The sequence below is a fragment of the Saccostrea echinata genome, unplaced genomic scaffold (assembly GCF_033153115.1).
Source record: "Saccostrea echinata isolate AGI-Se365-2 ecotype Australia unplaced genomic scaffold, CSIRO_AGI_Sech_v1 ptg000061l, whole genome shotgun sequence".
NCBI classification, from domain to species: domain Eukaryota; kingdom Metazoa; phylum Mollusca; class Bivalvia; order Ostreida; family Ostreidae; genus Saccostrea; species Saccostrea echinata.
Genome location: NW_026889810.1, coordinates 2,074,685 through 2,096,097, shown reverse-complemented (window position 1 = coordinate 2,096,097; position 21,413 = coordinate 2,074,685). Strand labels below are relative to the sequence as shown.

At 35.0% G+C, this 21,413-nt stretch overlaps 2 protein-coding genes and 1 pseudogene across 2 annotated transcripts in view; 2 read left to right on the top strand and 1 right to left on the bottom strand.

The window, feature by feature from the left end:
• Positions 1-1,612: 1,612 nt before the first annotated feature.
• On the top strand, positions 1,613-10,875 carry LOC133175183 (uncharacterized; annotated as a pseudogene).
• Positions 10,876-13,234: 2,359 nt separating this feature from the next.
• LOC133175182 (recQ-like DNA helicase BLM) lies at positions 13,235-15,378 on the bottom strand. Its single transcript, XM_061310298.1, has 3 exons — positions 14,956-15,378; positions 13,364-14,343; positions 13,235-13,250 (listed from the first exon to the last, which is right to left on the bottom strand). Exons 1-3 carry the CDS (start codon positions 15,376-15,378, stop codon positions 13,235-13,237), a joined length of 1,419 nt encoding a protein of 472 aa, XP_061166282.1.
• A 150-nt stretch (positions 15,379-15,528) lies between these two features.
• LOC133175181 (uncharacterized) overlaps positions 15,529-21,413 on the top strand; it is a 32,268-nt gene continuing 26,383 nt past the window's right edge. Inside the window, exon 1 of the mRNA XM_061310297.1 lies at positions 15,529-15,600. Within this exon, the coding sequence (XP_061166281.1) occupies positions 15,529-15,600 (72 nt within the window). The remainder of the gene's footprint in view (positions 15,601-21,413) is intronic.

Sequence of the window (21,413 nt, the reverse complement as noted above, 5' to 3'; positions counted from 1 at the left end):
CGGTTTCTACGTTAGGAAAAAATTAATTTAATGAAAAGGACATTTTAAGTCTTCTGAATGCATATTCCTCTCTGAAAAGATGTACCTTAAATTCAGTTGAATTAATCGTATGTTATGCTTTTATTTGTCAGATGAAAAGTTGTCATGATAAAAATGTCCTTTTGAGAAAACTTGAATTTATTTGGTTTGTTTTGAATGATGCTTGGCTAAAAATAATGATGGTTTAACCTGGTGTTATAGAGAAAATAATCCCAAAACTAGGACTGTTTTACGGCAGATAATTTGTTGCCCGTTTAATAATATTTATTTACGTAACGCACCGTAGGTTTAAAAGTACGATTTACTTCTCATTTTAGTAATCAGTTTTTTAATTCAATATAGCTGAAAATACTAGGGAATTAAGTACATTCACAAGTGAAAAAAAACTTTATTTTATCAGATCTTTTCCAATCTCTGTTTTTGTTTGTCTGTTTGTTGTTGAACGTCCCTCTCGAGAATTTTTCACTCATATGGAGACGCCACCACTTGCCGGTGGAGAGCTGCAAATTCAGACCTATACTCGACACTCGGGGCCATTGAGCAGTGAGGGATCTTTTTCGTGCCAGCACCTACTGCGACACGGGACCTCGGTTTATACAGTCTCATCCTAAGGACCGGTCTCCACGTCCCACAGTGTGATTCGAACTCGTGACGTAAGGATCAAATCCTTACTCCGCAACTCTTAGAGCGAACGCTCTAACCACTGCGCCACGCGGGTGACAATCTCTATATGTAGAGATATGTATTTGTAATCTGTATTTCTTTCAGACAGTTTCTAGGCACCTGATCCCACCTTTGGAACATCTAGGACTCTGATTTTTTTTGTCCTCTTCACATATTTGTTTTGTTTATAGATATTTGAGACCGATCACTGTTCGTTTTTACCTTTTACATTTCTTTAAATATCCCAAATAAATATGGAAATTACTGCTGAAAAACAACTGTTTATACTTTCAATTATGTCATATTCATTTTTATCCTGAGAGTTTATGAAAAGCAGAGTGAACGGACAACTCCTTGCTTGCAAAAATGATGCAATATAAAAAGTATTCAGAGATTTAATAAAAGAAATTACACCAACAAAAGTAATAAACATTCATCAAAATTACCGTGGACTAGGGCTGTGTCAATATATCGAATATTCAATACGTATCGATTTTCAGGAATGTATCGTATCGAAAAAATGACTTCCAATACGTATCGGACAAGCAGTTTTCCTTATAATTCTGTAAAAAAAAAGTTGGGAATTTCAGTTATACCGAGGATTATTTTTAACTGTTTTGAATTAAAACTGGTCAATAATGAAACAAAACTTAAGGAGATAGTACATCTTAAATAACTTTTACAAAATACATAGACAACTATATTTTAACATGTTATGTTAGACTCACCCAGTTTTTATCAAATTTATGCATTAAATGTCATTTACAAGACATTTGTGAAAGACTTAATAAATAATCCAATATATCGCATATCGCTTTAAAAAATATTGTATCGTATCGTATCGAAATATTTAGCTCAATACGCAGCCCTACCGTGGACTGTTATGTTGGACTTCTCATATGATTCTGCAATGGCTGTATTGATGGAAATGACACAGCAGATCCTTCATCTGGGAGACCATCACTTCCGAAATCACTGGTCTTTTTGGTTGATATCTCGGGAAATTTTCTTCCCTTCTGAAGATGATTCCTCAACCAATGAAGGTTTGAGGCTGAAAGCTTTCTTCCTTCATAACATTTTCGAAGATCTATTTCCACGGCTTAATATAATCTCGCTCCTTTGACGGGCATCTGTGTCTTTGCTAGGCGTCCTAATAGTAGGCACTGGCCAGTGCACTCATACACACTTTCTGATAGGCGGGGGATTTCAGGGGCCAGGAAATTCCTTATATGTCATCAGGACTTCCCCCCTCCTCTCTGAACAACTTGAACACATGGGGGCTCTGTCCAACCAGTTGCACATTTGAGGACAGTCCTAGTTTTCTGTAATCCCAAATGTTTTCCAGATGAGGAGTTGGACTGTAAGCCTCCTTTGCTAAATCTTGGAGCACTGGAAGGGTTGGAATTGGTTTTCTGGAGATATGGACCGATCATTGTGAGATAAAACTGGTTCACATTCTCGTGAGAGTGGCTCACTATAAGAAATGAAAGTTTTATAGTTTTTAAGGAGATGTGGTAAGATTCTTCTTTTTTAAAATCTATATAGCGGTGGTCCTTAAATAAAATTGTTATACAGAGTAAATATGTGCACTCATTGCACAGATTTTCTGTTGAAGAATTGTTTTGTTGGGGTAATACAGGTTAACCTGTACACAAATACAATGCATGTATTATAATCTAATACATTTTGTATTCGCGGCAGGTATCATTGATCAAAGATTTTCTGTACCCTAGGTTGGGGCTGATTTTTCAGTTCAGTAGGTTAGGATTCTTTCTACAAGGCAGAAATGTACCGTTTTTATACAACTACTTTTTGTGTGTGTATATGCAAAGTCTAATAAACTTTGATGTTTGTTGAAACTGGTGTTTTCATTACAATTGATTTGAGGTGTTGAAATAAGGTACAAATAAGCTCGGAAATAAGACCAACCAGACTCTCGAATCAAAGCAAGATTGATTGATGGTGTGATGTTTAACGTCCCATTCGAGAATTTTTCACCCACATAGAAATCACATCATATACCGCGGTGAAGGAATTTAAAATTTAGACCTTTACTCGGCACTCAGGGCCATTAAGCAGTAAGGGATCCTTATCCTGCCAACGCCTGTCGTAACACGGAGCCCCGAATTTTAAGTCTCAACAATTTTCACTCCCAAGTGCCGAGCGCAAAAGAAAACAGTTGTTACCTTTTTTTAGTTGTCAGTTTCGGCCTGGGTCCGAACCCAAGACCTTCTCTACGGACTGCGCGCTCTAAGGACTGAGCTACCGTGACGCTGAACGTTGGAAATAATAAAGAAAATATAGGACAGTGTTGGAAAAACTCTAGAACCACTGAAAACAAGAGGCCCAAGGGCCTTAACTGTCACCTGAGTACAACAATTTAGAAGATCCATAAACTAATAAATGAAGCTTTGTTGCCCAAAGGCAAGAAAAATAGTACGATTAAGATCACCAAAATAATTGGTCTAGTATCTATCTGCCCCCCATTTATCACTATTACCATGCAGACCTTTAACAAGATGTGTATTTTTTTCACCCCTTATTATTACCTCTCACATTGGCTTCGCTTGGCATTTGAACAACATTAAAAAAGATAAATTATTTTTGTTTCAATTTTATTCATGAAATATGTGGAGATAACGAACATTATTCGAGCTCAAAAGTCAATTAAACATTACAAAATAGGAGCGGACCAAACACGGACCTCTTAAGACATCAGAAGTGGGATCAGGTGCCATGGAGGAGTGAGCATCTATTATTTCCAAGTCTACCTGATCATTAACTACTTGGTTAGTTTATTTAATACCCCCAAGGAGAGAAGAAGATTTTCAAAGATTTACTGCATTTTCACTATATAATCAATAGAGCCCCGCCTTTACACCAGAACCGCTGACCCTGGGGCCATTAAATTCACAATTTTGTAAGAGGCAGCCTTGCTCATCATAACTATGTACTTGGCTTATTTAATACCCATGAGCAGGGAAGAAGATTTTTGAAGAAATAATGCTTTATCACTATATGATCTATATAGCCCTGCCCGAACACCAGGACCCATGACCTTGGGGCCATGAAATTCACAATTTTGTATGAGGCACTCTTGCTCAACATAACTATGCACTTCGTTAATTTAGTACCCAGGAGCAGAGAAGAAGATTTTCAAAGAAATAATGCACTTTCACTATATGATCTATAGAGCCCACACCCTAGCACCAGAACCCCTGACCCTGGGGCCATGAATTTCACAATTTTGGTAGAGGGCTCAATGCTTATTACATCATGCCAACAGTTTGGCTGCTTGATGTCCAGGAGTAAAGAAGATTTTTAAAAGATTGCATTAATTTTGGTGGTTTTAGCCCCACCCCTCTGAGCACTGTCCATAACTATAACAACTGGGAGGACCCCTATCACATTCAAAAAGTTTACCGTCACTCCCTTGATACGACCATGAGTTGTGGGCAGGTTTTCTCTAGCATATGACGTATTAGAAATAAAATCATTGTTGACCACAGAAATACTAGCTCCAGTATCACGAAGTGTCTTAACAGGACGTCCCCACCGTAATTTGAACTTTTATTTTGTGTGAAGGATGTTGCTAGAGCGCTTTTCTTTTCTGCATGAGTGTTTTGTGCACATCCCTAGACTTTCGCCCTCGGACAGGCGCGAGTCCCTATTCTTTATTTTTAGCTTTTGTTACAACATTAGCATTGTATAGAAAACGTTTGAATTGATAAACATATTTTATTGCCAAAGTCGAAAGGATAAGACACAAGTTCTACACCTTGGACAGTCTTCTCCTTATACAGGATTCTATAAAATTGCCATAAGACAAGTACAGTTATCTTCTGTTACAAATTTAGTAGTGTCAAAGACTGAAAATTCTTGATACGCAAAATACAATTCTACTGATAGTCGTCACGGTAGCTCAGTCGGTAGAGCGCTCGCTCCGTGCTCGAAAGGTCGTGTGTTCGGGTCACGGCAGCGACTAACCTAAGTCCATAAAAAATAGGTAGCAACTGTTCCTTCGCAAAGCGCTTAGCGCTTTGAAGTGAAAGTTAATTGTGGGTCCTTCGGATGAGACCTTCAAAAACGAGGCCCTGTGTCACGGTAGGCGTTCGCACGATAAAGAACCCTAACAATGCTCAATGGCCCTGGGTCTAAATTTGAAGCCTTTCACCGGTATATGGTGACATCTCTATATGAGTGAAAAATTCTCGAACGGGACGTTAAACAACGTGTAGTCAATCAATAAAACTAACATAAAAAAAACTTAGATTTTTTAAAGAAAATCTACCACATTCCTTTTAAAAAGTATGTTGATCAGAGAATGAATCAATACCGGATAGCATCAAATGCACATCTATAAATATAATATACAAATTATTGAATAATAATGAATCTTCTAATAGTCCACATGAGCAGTTTGGACTGGCTATTAAATTACAGTGAAATAAGTAAGAGTTTAAATTGAATTATGTGTCCACCTTCTGCGAATAATATTGAAAAATATCTTTCCATATGAGAAATATTTTGGAGCTTTTACAACGTATTACGGCGTAGAATTGGTCTCGCCTGGGGAATAGCTCTACGGCGTGTGCCTCACACCCAGCAACACCTATGTCCTTGGTCCTTTGGATGATCCTTATTGACCTTAAAATATGACAAGGTTGAGGCTTAACAAAGTTTATTGTCTCGTGTCCCGAGCGTAAGTGAGTATATTACAACATAATAAAGATTGCTGAATTTACAAAGTATTATAATTAATTAATAGTAAGATAAAAAATATAAAATATTAATTTGTATAAAATTACCAAGTAACTTAAATTGATAATAAAGAAACAATACAATGGTCCGCCATTAAACATTGACGGCCCGCCATTAAACATTGACGGCCATGTCGAAAACTTACATTTCCGGTACTAAAATATTACAAAGAGTTATGGCGTCCGTTACATTTCAACATAAGTAGAATATAATAAAATGTTATGGAAGGAAAAAAAAGCACAATTTTAATCGTATACTTAACTTTAATAATGCGGTGAAGTATGATATTTATTTTCCGACTTAATTAACTTTTAAGGGAATTAATACCTAATAATATGATGTTCTTTAATTATTCCTTTTACAATAAATAATTAGATCCCAACTTTAATTTCACGATTAATAAATTAAACTTTTAATTTTGAATAAAACTGAATTCTTAATTAAAATGCTAAATATTAGTTATAAATATAAAATAAGTAAATGTTTAATACTGACCTTAAAATATGACAAGGTTGAGGCTTAACAGTGCAGCTATAATCGTTTTTCTTTTTAACATCGGACTCGATGCTAAATGATGTTCTAGAAGTTTCCGTCAATATTATGATCGGTGAATGACGAAAATAATTTGCACATTTTCCTTTTTAATCGGATATCACAACTTATTTCTTTTATATCATTTAAAGCAAGTTTTGATTGAATAATTGATTGATGGTGTTTTATGAAATAAATAAAGGATTGCTTGTTGTCAGTTTCATTAAAAATTGCCAGTAACTTAGATCCGCCAACCGGAACCGTCACCGTACTCACGTTTTTGCTATTTCAAGGCCGTTTATAGAAAATGAAAGTAGACTTTTAATTTAATGCACGATACTTACTATGCGAGTGAAATCTGAATATAGTTTACGGAAATCATCTTGTATCTAGTGTATTCACAAAGGTGTTGGTGAGAACTCTGGTGTACCTGTTTCGGAGCTTATTTGCAGAATTTATAAATTTATAAGTATAGATATTTGCTATAATATCACAAGATTCCGTAGATCAGATAACGGTCATTTATAATGTTTTGAAGTGTTTCACATAAATCGCTTCGGCGCAGCCTTTCAACTTAATTTATTAACATTTTGTTATATAAATAAATTCATCGTATTCTTGTGTACCCGGAATGTGCTTGGGAAAAGTCAGAGTATTACTTGAGTACAAAATATTTCACGAAAAGTTCAACTTACCGACACATTTGAGGATGTTTTCCACTCAATATTGTAATCTGTATTAAAACCTAGCCATCACACATTTTTCCCAAGCAAAATTCAGTTAGAGAACAAACTCCTCTTACAGATTTGCACAGAAGATATCAAATTAATCTTCATTAATCACCTGCGCCAGACTCTTTTATACACACGTTATAAATTCTACCTCTAATCACGGGTATAAAACCGAGTACATAAGGAGTAAATATCTAATAACAACATCTACAGTTTATTTTATCGAATGTACAAGAAAACTGTTCTTATTGAGTTACCATACGACGCCCTACCAGGGCCCAGACTCGATTTTTCTAGTACAATTCTAAACCTTTGTTTGTACATATATACAGTGCATATAATAATATTTGGTAGTCATATATGTATGTATAGTCACAATTGGTAATATTAAGTCACATTCAGTTTAGGCACACTCGCATCGCGGAAAATCCGATAATCATATATGTTTTTAGTCACAATAGGTAATATTACGTTTTCTTTAGGGCCAGGTGGTTAGTTATTTACAAAGTCCTATGGTGTCGATGTGGTAACAATTTTGAAGGCGGCGTCAATAGATAGAAATTGGCCATTTGGAAGGTGTTCTTTTATACTGGTGTGTCCCGCTGATCCTCTTCATCCTGGTAACATTTCACTTCATCAATAGAGTCCTCGTCATCCTGGAATACTGAAAAGCGATTTGCGATAATGGTTTTGGTATATTATTTTTTGAAGATGGAGATGTGCTTTTGACTCGTGGTCTTTTTTTTTTCAATTTAGGTAGTGATGGTACAAACGGAGAGGGGGAGTGGGATGATTTGGATCCTATGGAAAATGGAGGTGATGGACGACTTCTTGCTTTGATTCATTGGATGTTGTTTCTGCATAGGCTTCGACATCTTCTCTTGAAACTTGAAGCTAAATTAAATTTTTTGATAAGGAGTAACGTTTGTACTTGACTGGGGCACAACTGGCACAAAATGGTTGGGAGTCCACAGTTGTGTGGGTTTTTTTTTTTTTGGCCTTGGTTGAAATGAGCTGGACAACATCACTTTGATCGGGTCACTGCTCAATGGATCCTAAGACCAAATTGACATATTGAGCTTTTTGAATGCTAGGTCATTGACTCCGTTTACTGCAGGATAAATCACATCCATTGGCAGTTTGGCCACATTACTCAAAGCTAATAGGTTCCACAAGGAGAAGTATTGTCTCGGACGCAAACAAGCTGTGTCACAGGTTGGGGATAAGAGATGGAAACTCGCCCAGTCTTTGTGGTCTTGGATTTTGTCTTTGATTAGGTACATTTCCAGGCAGGTCATGTAGAGTAATTTCACTGCCAAAGATCCGTCACCAACCAACAGATTTGACACAGAATTGAGCAAACAATCGCCGTCCCCCGTTGATTTGATTGCACTATTTGGAAAAGGCATTGTTAGAATATTTTGTCAACAATGGGATCTATTTCCATATTGTTAAGAGTAGCTGGAACTTTGGTAATGAGTCTTTCGGCGTCTGAAAAGAATGCAGCGTCTGTTTAAGTTTAGGTGGCAATGACATCAGTGTTGAGTCCAGTCCTAGAAAACCTATGGAGATACTGTTGGTGTTGTGAATTGTCTTAAAACAGTGGCATTTAAATTGTATGAGATTGAGATTTTGACAGGGAGAGTATTTGAAAAATGAAAGAAAAAGTGAGCAAGCTCACATACTCCAGGCTCCCCCAAAACTCGACAATGCAACACGTAATGAATGGCACAGTGCATTTTAAATACACAGTATAATTCAAAAAGGAGCATTAGTTGCAACAAATCATCACATCAAATCTTCTTGCATATAAGGACATTCAAATCTTTGCATTTTACAAATTGAATTGGGCTGAAGTTTCTAGATAAATAATAGAATCAAAATTTCTTGGTAATATACAAATCTATACATTATGTCTAAAATACCTATAAAAACCTGAACTAAATAAAAATACATTTGATTGGAAAAGAGAGCTAATCGGCAAACATATACGGAAATCATAAACAGTGCGTTGCGACTTTTTCCGATATTCACTACCCCAACCATTACGACAAAGATGGAGTGCACAAAAATTCATCAATTTCCATCAGAAATGATAGACCAGCTGAATCGAGCATGAAGAAATTTCAGTCTCGGTTGGCCCGAATTTTGTGCAGACATTAACAGACCATATCTGTATAGTGATTTTATATACAATGATGATGTCAATAATAATAATTTTTGGAAAAAAAGACGTAAAATTTTAACTCATAACAAGAACATTTAGACTGAGAACAAGTTTGGAAGATTTGAATTGTTGTTAAACTGATTTTTTTCAATACTTGAATTTAATAGTGAATTGTATAAAATAACCCTCTACTTTGTATTATCATAATTGTGATGACAATTAGGTACAAGTTTCTTTGCAATAACTATCATAGACATTGATTTATGACGATGCAAATCGGCGGTACAATGTGTAAAAGACATTAAATACTTGTTTCAAAAAATATTACTCAAGTGTTAAAATTTGGTAAACATTAGGGTTTTCATGGCCAGGTTTAAAATGAAATGAAACAAACATTCATTAGGTTAGATAATTTGTTTCCCCAAGAATAATAAAACACTAAATGCAAATAATACATATAGGCCTACAGTATTCCGCGAGATTTCGTTACTGAAGATAAACAAAGAAGACGCCATATTACTTGGCAAAACAAAGACGCCATATTACTTGGCATAAGTTTATTTTGTTTTAAATTCTTTCTGTTTATTACTAAAATGTGTTAAGATATCCACTATTTTACATTCCAGTTTAACTTTCATTGATTGAGTGAAACATAATGGATAATTTTGGGGTGTCTTTGTGATAAAAATACAAAAATCAATAAAACAATCTATTTCAAAATGTTCTGCGAAAAATTGTAAAACCTGTGACATTTTGATAACTAACACTTCTTTCACCAGTAATCTTACTGGACAGAGCTTCTGTACCATAACTTGGGAAAATCTGAACTGCAAATCTTCTAATGTTGTCTACGGAATAGAATGCAATCTTAATGGACTTGTTTATGTTGGTGAAACCAAGGGATCACTCAATAAAAGAATATCAGGTCATATCAGATAAATAATGGGGGTCAGCAACTTTTATACAAACATTTTAATTTACCTGATCATTTTATTTTGTCAATGACAGTCAGAATTCTAGAAAAGATTTACCACAACACAAATAGTCCATCACCGAGTACACCTTTTCGTAGACAACGAGAAGAATTTTGGATGAGAAAGCTAGGGACAGCCTTTCCCTATGGATGTAATGACAATGTCGATACTGTTGGAAATCTTTCCAGTCCACAGTGTAACAATGTAAATGTGATAGGACTTTTGAACCATACACAGAGACGTAACCGTAGTCATGGGCATCGGTCTTACAATAACCCTTTAATACACGATGTCTCTTTTGATTCATTACTACCTTACGTAAATCAACAATTAGGACTACATCATATTCGCACCAAATTTTACTCTGTCTCTTTGAAACTTTTAAATAGTCTTCTTGAAAAGGTCAAGGAAAGTCCATTTTTTGATTCCTCGACACCAGAATATAGGCTAGAATCTGTGATTATGGATACTGCAAATCAGATGCTTCTCTCCCGTGTTGGAAAACACAACAAGTATCAGTTATGGCTGTTTAGGTATTTGGCCTACATAAGTTGCATCTTATCACCAAAAATGGCCTATGAGTATCAGTGGAATTGCTCTGCAAATTTGCAAGGGGGTATGGGAAAGAACATTCCAAATGATAATTTACTAGAAATTATGGTCCAAACTGTGAAGAAAAAAATTTACTCTCAAGGAGCCAATGCAACATTTGCAAGTGTTCCGAAAGCTGCACTCACAACTCAAATTCAAGAAGAAATTAAAGAGAATTTGCAAACACAATGCAATAAGAAAAAAATCAGGATCAAGAATACCTGAAGCAAATAAAATCTCAGACATTTTGGAAATGGTGACTGAACTGAACAATGCCAAAATGTTCGACTACATTTCTGGTAGAGAATTTGTTAATTTCCCAGGTTTTATTGATTTTTTTTCTCGCATTAAAGTTGTAAATTTGCATGCCTGGATTACAGAAAATAGAGAGAGGCTGTCTTACGAAGTGCTCAGTTAGAAATGTAATCAAGATTATTTGTTGACCTGAGCATTGTTACTGTTATTTTATTGCTAGCATTTTAAAGAAGCTGTTCGATATTTATTACAGTGTCATTTCTACATTAGAGGGAGTGGATATATGTATATGCTTGTTTGAAAGCTATTACCCTATATTTGAAGTCTAAACCTTTATTAAAAAAAATATGAACATGATTTTTTTTTTAATTAAGGAAGTTGGTCATATGATTAAGCTTTTATAGTTCATATAGTTTAAGCTTTGAGCTAATGATTTTCCAAAAGATATCTTCCATTAAAAATAAACAACTTTAGCAAACCTCATACTGCAAAAGACTGAAATGACCTTTTCAAAGTTTATATAGGAAAGTTTAATAGTTATCATCCCAATGAGAGTTGTCTCCCTTATCAAAGGTCAGTGAACCTTAAAATTGGTCAAAGAATAAAAACAATTGGGAGATTTGGTGTCACAAGGTCAAAGTGAATAAATTTTAATATCTATCATTGCACAAGGTCATCAATGATATTTTTTCTCTCTCTCTCTGTTACCAATAAATATTATAAAGTTGATCTGAAGATATTTTGGTTTTTACAAATCTGCCCCCCGGGATCATGAAACATCTTAACCTCAAGTCCAAATTTTTATATTATACTTAAATGTTGTGGAAGTCAAGCAACTCAAAATTAAAATGTTTCAATATCAATTCACAAAATTATTGTAATTTGCAAATTTTGATATTGAATTCAATAATTATTAAGCAATAAACATTTTACAGGCGATTAAAAATTTGACTTATTTCTAAGTCTGCTTCATGATACTGGGGCCTGGTAGGCCTGTTTATCACTCCATTCTTCATTAGGTCTGTTTTCCACCTTCATTTTAAACTTTCTATTATTGTCAGCTCTCTATTTTCTTTAATTGTTTTCAAACATCTAATATATAGATGTCCAAAACCTTAAATATCTAAAACACTTTTTTCAATACCTAGAATATTTTGTTTAGTTTGAAAACTTTATTTCGAGGCATAATTTTATTGACAATATCACAAAGCAAAATAATAATAATAAAAGGAGTCCCAATGTGGAAAAAACAGTTTATAAAATGTAATGCTTGAACTGAAAAATGAAAAGATGTTCATACATGACTTTATAGTATAGTTGCACTGTTCTGCAATATTAGTATTTTTTTTCCAACAGTCAATTTTCTGATGAAATATATGGAGATAACGAACAGTATTCAAGCTCAAAAGTCCATTAATCAATACGAAATAGGAGCAGAGCAAACACGGACATCCAAACATCAGAGGTGGGATCATGTGCCATGGAGGAGTGAGCATCCCCTGCCGACCGGTCACACCTGCCGTATGCTCCTTGTCATGATCGGGAAATAACGGAAAAATCCGTCGACAATTCAGTGTGTAAATAATGGCCTAACAATTAGTGTGAAAAACGTCAGTCAGCATTTGACTCAATGATAAATTGTATTTGCTGACAAGGTCATTGTATCGACCATAGAACTTACGAAATGATGACTTTAAACGAGACAGCTGATATTCTTGTTTAATCAACTTATTTGTCAATAATTTACCTCGTTTTAGAAATTGTACATACGTAGAGCATGCTCTTGCGTATCGAATCAACTGTGAGATATATATACCCCGTATGCAGGTGATGAAGGTATATTGCTGCCTAAGTAAGGGAAGTTGACGACTGAAAAGTTAAAGTCATCACGTTTATCATAAAGCTTGGTTGTTAGATTACCATTAACGTCTTTTTCAAGTAAAATATCCAAATATGAAACAGATGTGTCAGACACTGTGGTATCTTTTATCTCAAGTTCACAAGGATATATCGTATCGACATAAGAATGGAAATAGCCATTGTTAATTGACAATACGTCGTCGCTATATCTAAATGTCGAGTTGAAGGCCACAGCAAGTGTTTTTTCTTTTCACGTACAAGATTTTGGACAAATTCTGCTTCATATGAATACAAAAAAAGGTGTGCTAATAACGGGGCGCAATTGGTACCCATGGGAATTCCAATAGATTGTTGGAAGACCTGGTCTCCAAAAACCACATAGATATTGTCAATTAGAAACTCGAGCATCCTTTTAATGTCAACTTCAGAGTACTTGTGCGAACAATCAGAATGTTTTTAACAAAATAATTTTGCAAATAACCAATGACAAGGTAAGTATATTTACGAGTTCCATTTTTATTGAAAAAGCAGCTGTCAATGATATCAACAAGCCTGGACTTTAATTTATCGTGGGGAATGGTTGTGTACAAAGTTGAAATGTGGAACTATCACTGTCTACTAAATTGTACATTGTTTCGTCTCCAAATACATCAAGTATTATTTTACAAATCTCCTGAGCTATACAGAAAGACCAAATAGGGAATTTTTGCATAATGTCTTCTGCAGTAAACAAAACATGACATTTAGAAACAATATTTTTCACTAGTTCTTCTGTAAATCCATTGACTAACTCTGAATTAAGAAGCCCACCGCTTGATTTGTCAGACAAAGTAAACTGTAAGGATTCCAACTTTTGTGTCAGAAGACGTCTTTCTTCAACTGAAACATTTCGCTCCATCTCATCTTCGGAAGATCCTCCTTCTTCATCATCTTTCATGGCAACATGCGATTCTGGACAGGTATCCAGTTGGCATTTACACTTTTTCTCACACACATCACAACATGCATGTAAAGGTGTTAGTTCACAATGTTTCGTCTGAAAAGCATTGCATGATATATTTCTTCGACATACACTGTTATCTTTGACAATTCGAACAAGTTCTGGTTCAACATGTTTTAAGTAACCTTTATGTGCCTTAAACAATACAAGTTCATGTGAAGGTTTTCCATCCCTCCCACCTCTACCCATTTGTTGCACGAAAGTCTCCAACTCCCTGGGTATCCCATAGTGCACATTATGTACTTGGTGGAAGTTGACACCCATTCCGGCTGCATTAGTACAAATAAGTATTCTAATGTGACCTTCAGTAGCCATATCTTCTCTAATTTTGTTTTTGATTTCGTCATCAGTTTTACTATGAAACATTTCAAAGTTTGATCTATTTTGTCTGCAATTTTTAATGAATGCAAAATAAATCTTTGTAACGTCACTTATACTATTACAAAAGACCACATGTCTTGGTAACTGTTCTCTGTGGTGTCTCAAGTCTTTAATAAGCCAGTCAAAAACTTTGTCTATAGTATCATTATTTTTAATTGGTTTCACAGTAATCTTAATATTTCTCCTATCAGGCGAATCAAGAACAAGTTCATAACCTGGTCGAAAGCATAGACATTTTAAAATTTTACTCCTCTGAGTTGGTCCAGCAGTTGCAGTAAGAGCAAGGACAGGAACATTTGGGCATAAAGATCGCAGCTCCTGAATCTTTGAAAACCACTCCCTAAAAGGATCTTCATCTGTCCTTCCCTCTCCCCAGAAAAAATTATTCTGCTAATTAGAATTAAGAAGTATATGTATAAAATCCATGACATGCAAGATTCTTAAAATACATGTATATGGTGTTTAATAATTTCAAATGTATTATATGGTATTAATTTGTAAATACTTGTTTGCTCTGTCACAAGAAATTTACGATAATCCAAGGTGAGATCATCAACATCATAATAAAAAGTATAGCTGGGACTTTCGATTAAACAGGACCTTAATCAACGTGATACAAGATATATGTAATCAGGAAGGCACAAACTTAATACTTTTGTGAACTAATTCCTAATGTATATGCTAAAATCAACCAGTGCTGTTAGATAAGCATGTTGATGCATGCATGCATGTTTGAAAACTATTATTAAAGCAATTGACCTTTTAATCATAACAATGAAGCTATTGAGCTAAATAGAGTTAGTGTCCCAACTGTTTGATTCTGATAGGACTACATGAGGACTGAGGTACATGCTACTAAGACTGTACTTGCCTTTACAGACATGATGTACTAGTTACATTTCCTTCATTATACATGTTATACATTATTCATTTAAATCATTTGTACACTAAACTACACATTATAAAAGAAATAAAAATCGTTATGAGATACCAAAGTGTTACTGTATGGGCCTCATCTACGACTAACAACTGTAGCCGCCTCCTATACTCCTCTGACTTGAACATATCTCTCCACCGCCTCTCACCAATCAGTCTTTCGGGGCTACCAACTACGAAATCGTATTGCCCCGCCTCTATTTTTTCATTTTCCTCAACGTTCTTCCCAATGTAAGTGGCAGCAAGTCCAAAGTTGTTCAATTTCTCAACTTGTTCCCTCATTATTGACAAGAGAGGTGCTACAATGACGACGATACCTGGTTTTATGACAGGAATGCTTTCATATACCAGCGATTTTCCACTCCCGGTGCGGGTCCCAACGAACACATCGCGATTTAATAACACAGCATTAATTGCTTTCTCTTGGTTTTCTCGTAATTTTACTTTAAAAGTGTCGTTAACTCTTTTCCGTGATTCGTCAGTCAACATGTTTTCACTTTTGTTGTTTTGCCGTAGCGTGTATGTAACCCATTATTTCATTGGATATGAAAATGAAGTTTCAAGGGGCGCAACTCTAGTTAGTCGCTAGATAGCGCCACCGCATCACCGTATTTTCGTAATGAAATCTGCCAAGGGTTTATGGGGAGCGGAGTGGACCGAAAACCCTTGGCTAGCGAAGATGACTCTCCGATGATTTGGACAAGTGTTAAGGTAATGATCCATACCACGTAAAATAACGCTATATGACGTTATTCACGTTAGTGATGTTATAACGTCAGCACGTGCCCGACGCTTATTTTATCAGAATGGCAAACGTCAGACGGTCTATATCACATACCGTGATAAGAAAGGTAAATTCATTTCCAAAAAAGGCAGAAAAAGGACAGGATTACTATAATTTTAATTTAATGCAGCATCATGTTTCAGACAAAATCTTTGATCATAGTTATGCCAAAAAACAGACGTAGAAAATATAGTTTATGATTACAACGATGACACACTGGTGGCAACCAAAACTACATGCAGATCCGACAGTGAAAGTGAATGGACAATAGGTTGTCGTGTTGTTGGCCTGGGCATTTTAGCTGAACAAATGCAGTGCAAACAATGTTGGTCCCTCATCTGAGGGACATCATTGACGAGAAACTTTACGGATTGGCGAGCTTATCACGATTACTTGCAACACTACCAAAGTTTCAAGCAGGAAGAAAGATGGCTCTGGAGGATGTGAAATCAACTACAAAGTTACGATAGGTATGTCAATCGATTGCAAAAGGTGCACGTGCATGTACCCTAAAGATCACAAAACACAGGTCTTTCTCACATTCTCAACACTAACCCTTAAAAAATCCTGTAGGTACAATTTCCGTAATCTGTAGTAGGGGTTGGCCTATAGATTAAAGCTTTGAAGCTCTGGCATATGAATTCCCTTAGTCAATGTGCATTTCTATGGTTGTACTTGTATACTTTCAATCCAATTGATTCACAATTTCACAAACATAAATACCGTGAAGTACACATGCTACTCTTACTGAAAGAACTTGAATCAAATTATTAACCAGCGACGTTTTTTTCACGATAAACATTTAAAGAAAATGACTTCAGTAGTCAGGGAACACAACTTTTTTCAAGGGAAATAATTTTGTACGACTCCAAGCCCCCTATTTTTTGAACAAAGAATTTTGACAACTCCATCTGAAAAATTACTTATGAAACGCCAATTATTCAAATCTAAATAAAATATAAGCCAATACCGTCTATGGCAATGAGAGAGAGGGAGAGTGAGAGAGAGAAAAAGATTTGTTGGTTGGCTGGCAACATTTGGCTTACAAGACCTTCGCTCCGATGTCTTTGGCAGTGATACGAATGCATTTCATTTTTGTTTCTTAATAAGACACGTTTTGAGCTAAAGAAATCTTGTTTTATTTTTCTAACTTTAATTTCTAGAATTGTTAACTTGTGGTTTTTAATGCTTTACTAAAATATGACTGTCAGAATTCAAGAGCTCAGAATTTTTTATGCAAGCTCCTGTCATGTTTTAGTTAACAAATGTCATGAAAAAATTACTACATACATCTTAAATACAAGGACTCGTAAAAAACAAGATTTATCATTTTATTCACAACTATTAAACAAAAGTTTGTTTGGGAATGAAACTTGTTACTTTTTTAAAACCTATGTAAATGAGAGCAAGACTTAAGCTTTGTTTTTATGACAAAGAATTCTGCATCTTGTTTTGACCTTGACTAATGAGGTCATAATTTTTATCATGGTTGTTGGTTTTAATTTTTTTTTCTAATATTTGGGTCGGTAGGCCGAAAAAAAATAAATAAACAAGACACATTTTGCACAAATTTATAAATGTAACGGCAATTCCACCAGACACTCACACACAGAATTTAAAACATAAAAATTTTCTCATGAAAACTTCTTTATAAGAACTTTTTAAAGTCTCACAATCTCAACTTCTTAAGCCTTTCCAATAGATCCTGGAAAAACACCTCTAATGTATTAATATCACCAGATGTTAAAATTTTATACAAGGCCAAAATTAACAAAAATTGTTGTTTGCCGTTTTCCGACCCAGATTTTTAACAATGGGTAGGTAGGTAGGAAAAATATTTTATTTTTTCTTCTGAAAAATATACAAAGAAGCATAATGGCCAAAATGCTTATTTGAGTCGCTTTCGATATTGTTGCTCTTCAAAAGGTTGTTTTTAAAAGATTTATCTACATTTTCATGAAAACTTGTGGGTCTATCCTAGGTTAAAGACTCATGGACTTTGAGCTTAATACTGTTAGTTATCTCCATATGAAAAAGGCGAAGATAACGAACAGTGATCGATCGCAAAAAATTATTAAACAATACAAATCTGTGAAGAGGGCATAAACACGGACCCCTGGAAATTCCAGAGATGGGATCAGGTGCCAAGGAGAAGTAAGCATCCGCTGTCGACCGGTCACATCCACCGTAAGCCCTATGTATTGATCAGGTATAGGAAACATTCCGTAGTCAAATTCAGTATGCATACAAAGGCCTAAAAATCGGTTTGAAACAAGTCAGCCAAAATACGACCCAATGATAGCTTATATTTGTTAACAAAGTCATTATAACGACCATCGAATATATGAAATGCTGACTTCAATCGAGGTTGTTGAAATCCTTGTAACATCAACTTATCTTTCAGTAGACTACCTCGGTTTAAAAACTGATTGTACTCGGAGCATGTTCTTCGGTAGGGAATAATTTGGGAGATGTAAACACCTTATGCAGGTGATAGCGAGATTTTACTACATAAATAAGGAAAGTTGACGATGGAAAATTTGAAATCATCTCGTTTATCATACAGTTTAGTTGTTAGTTGGTCCTTATCGTCTATAGTCAGTAAAACATCCAAATATGAAACAGATGAGGCAGATTCTGTGGTGTCTTTAATTTCAAGTTTACTGGGATATAATGAATCGTCATATTAATGAAAGTATATAACTATTCTTAATTGATAATACATCTTCGAAATATCTTATGTCCATCCATTCTCTAGAAAGGCATTATAATGGTTAAATATCTATCAATTATTATTTATTTCTGGTTATAAATAAAATTTCATTTAAATACAATCACTTGTATAAGGATCAAATCTAAACAAACTTAAATCTAATCTTAATTATTCTTTTACTGATTTATTTGTCTCTCAAGTAGGTATAACATATATTTAATCATGGACAAATGACGAGATCAACATTAGAACTTCTCTGGTAATAGTCCATCTTTCTTTGATTAATAAGGTATATCTGCAAAAAGCAGTGAGTCCCTAGACTTTTGAAATTACGACTCTGATGCTTGGTATGTTTTGGGAAAAACCTTCGATGATTATTTTTTTTGAAGAAAAAGATATACTTATATCAAATTCTAAACATGATGAATAGTCAATGACAATTCAAGGAGGAACCTTTGTAGTTTAAACGTTATTGTTTACGTGTCAGCCGTGTAATGATACCCCAAGTTGATATTCCTTATCAGATAGTCAATAACTGTTCAAGACTATTATTTCTTAATGAAAAAATGTCAATACCCTTTGGTGCATCATCAAGCTATTTAAAGCTGAACACGCTTCGTAAAAAGAATGCGTCCGTCATATTCGATTGGACTCGAGCTGTATCTGAGGGCCCCTATATATATATAGAGCCGCTCACTTGGTCACTGTTCAGTGTAATCAATCGTCACCGGTGTAGACGGACGTATGCTATACAGCACTTGGTAGCGACAAAAATAACTGTGTGCTTCTTCTAATTCAGGAGAGTAGATACCAAAGACACTTTCAACAGTTGCACAGCTCAGCGCAGTATGTACAAACAAACACGAATATACGTAACTCCAATAAAATGTAAACAAAGGTTATGCATGATAACCAGCACGAACACGGGTCGCCATTCCACGCCGGTACCCGTGACAATAAAGCAGTCAGGTGTAACGAATCCGAAAAGTATACCCTGGTGCTGATATCTAAGATAGTAATATCGAAAATGGCGTATGCCTATTTACGAGTCGTGTTCAGCTTTAAGTCCACAGGCCTTTAGATCGCTTTAATTCGACTAACAAAACACTTGGGGTGTTAAAAAAGTAAGGTATGGACCTTCTTACATAGAGAACCAACATTCGCCAATAAAAAATTTTAAAATCAAATGATATAAAATTTTACTTTCTATTCACATTTATTCAAATATGAACATTCTACATTGCTACCAAAGTTCATTCCGAAATTCTGTATTGAATAATGAATCACAAAATATAGACCGTTTGTAATACAACATAAAGAAAGATTAACAACAATTCACAAGTCCAAGTATAAAGAATCATTACTACATTCTTCTAGGAAAAAAAGCTATGTCCAGCAATTTAGGAAAATATAAAAAAAAAATATCAGCATAGTTAAAATCAAAATAGATTCATTCTTAGAAACGTTGCAAATTCAAAAGGTATCAGAAGTAAATGGTAAAATAATATACATTTATATGTAAATACATGCAATATCAAAATCCTTCCAATCAAACAATAGTTCTACATAATTATTCTTTAATTAAAGAAATAATAATGCATATAACGTTAATTTCCATTTTGATACAAGTTCAAAATTTTACACATTTAAAAAATGATTAATGATATAAAGGGAAAAGCATCAAGCAGGAAAAGTGCGTCTAAGTAGAATAAAGCTATATATTTCAAGTTATAAATAAAATTTCATACAAACAGAAATAAACAAGTTAATTCAGAGAATTTGTGTCCACCGCTTAGGGAAAAAAGAAGAGCATGCGCAGTTCTGGAAGGGGGGGGGGGTCGGACCTCCCCCCCCCCTGGATTTATAGAATTATTAAATGTAAACTGTATATTGAAGCAAATAAAAAATACCAATATTGATATAAAAATTTGATTGGGCCATCATTAAAAATATCTTTGTTTCCCCTAACCCGACCCTAAAATTTCAAGTTGGGTAGGTAGGAAGGTAATTTATTGGGGGTTTTTTCTGACAGCAGTTTGTTTGTTTGTATGTTGTTTAACGTCCATCTCGAGAATTTTTCACTCGTATGGAGACGCCACGACTTGCCGGTGGAGAGCTGCAAATTTTGTCCTTTTCTCCGCACTTACGGCCATTGAGCAGGGAGGGATCTTTTTCGTGCCAGCACCTACTGCGACACGGGACCTCGGTTTATATGGTCTCATCCGAAGGACCGGTCTCCATGTCCCACAGTTGTATTCTAACCCGCGACGTGAGGATCAACTCCTTACGCCGCGACTCTAGAGCAAACGCTCTAACCACTGCGCCACGCGGGCGACGACAGTAGTTTTGAAAATACATTCTGAAAAATTGAATAATATCTTTATAAACAAGAAAAAACAAAAGAAACCGATTTTTAAACCGAATATCATACAAATGACATTTAAAAACAACATGTATGGTAAATTAATTCACAAATATTACTCATTTGAACATGTGAAATATCTCAGGCCAGCAGAAATTTATTGAAATCGAATGTTTACACAAAGACAAGATTTGCAAATACTCAACCATCGGCCATCCGAGTATATTTGTTCAAACCTACAATCATCTTCGAGTGCTTATACAGTTAAGAGCCATTCTCTGTAATGACTTTATCTTTTATATAGGAGCTGTGGCACGCATAGTCTCAGAATTTCTCCAAACTCTCTATGATTCCGTAAACTCAAATCGGGCAAAAATTGGTTGCTACATGTCATGGTTACCATAGCAACATGTCCTAAAATTTGAAAAATGGCATTTTTCAACATGTTCAGAGTCCCACAGTTAATTTGCAGCAAAGCAAACAAGTGGCATTGACTGATTCTGAAATTTGAAGGCCTGTTGTCTTAAATGCATGATAAACATGTTTGGTAAATCAACTATTACATACGTTACTGTGGAAACAAAGTATTCAAAAGTAATAATTTTGTTAGTTTAAATTTATTAAGTCATACACTTAAGACTAAAAACAATTAGGTTGAAATGCAA

Bases quoted from the DNA above. Each gene is read 5' to 3' on its own strand.
- LOC133175182 (XM_061310298.1), bottom strand. From the start codon at position 15,378: ATGTTGACTGACGAATCACGGAAAAGAGTTAACGACACTTTTAAAGTA. The intron at 14,344-14,955 runs GTAACACTTTGG...AATTCTAATTAG, and splicing joins TCGTAGATGAGGCCCATACA to CAGAATAATTTTTTCTGGGG.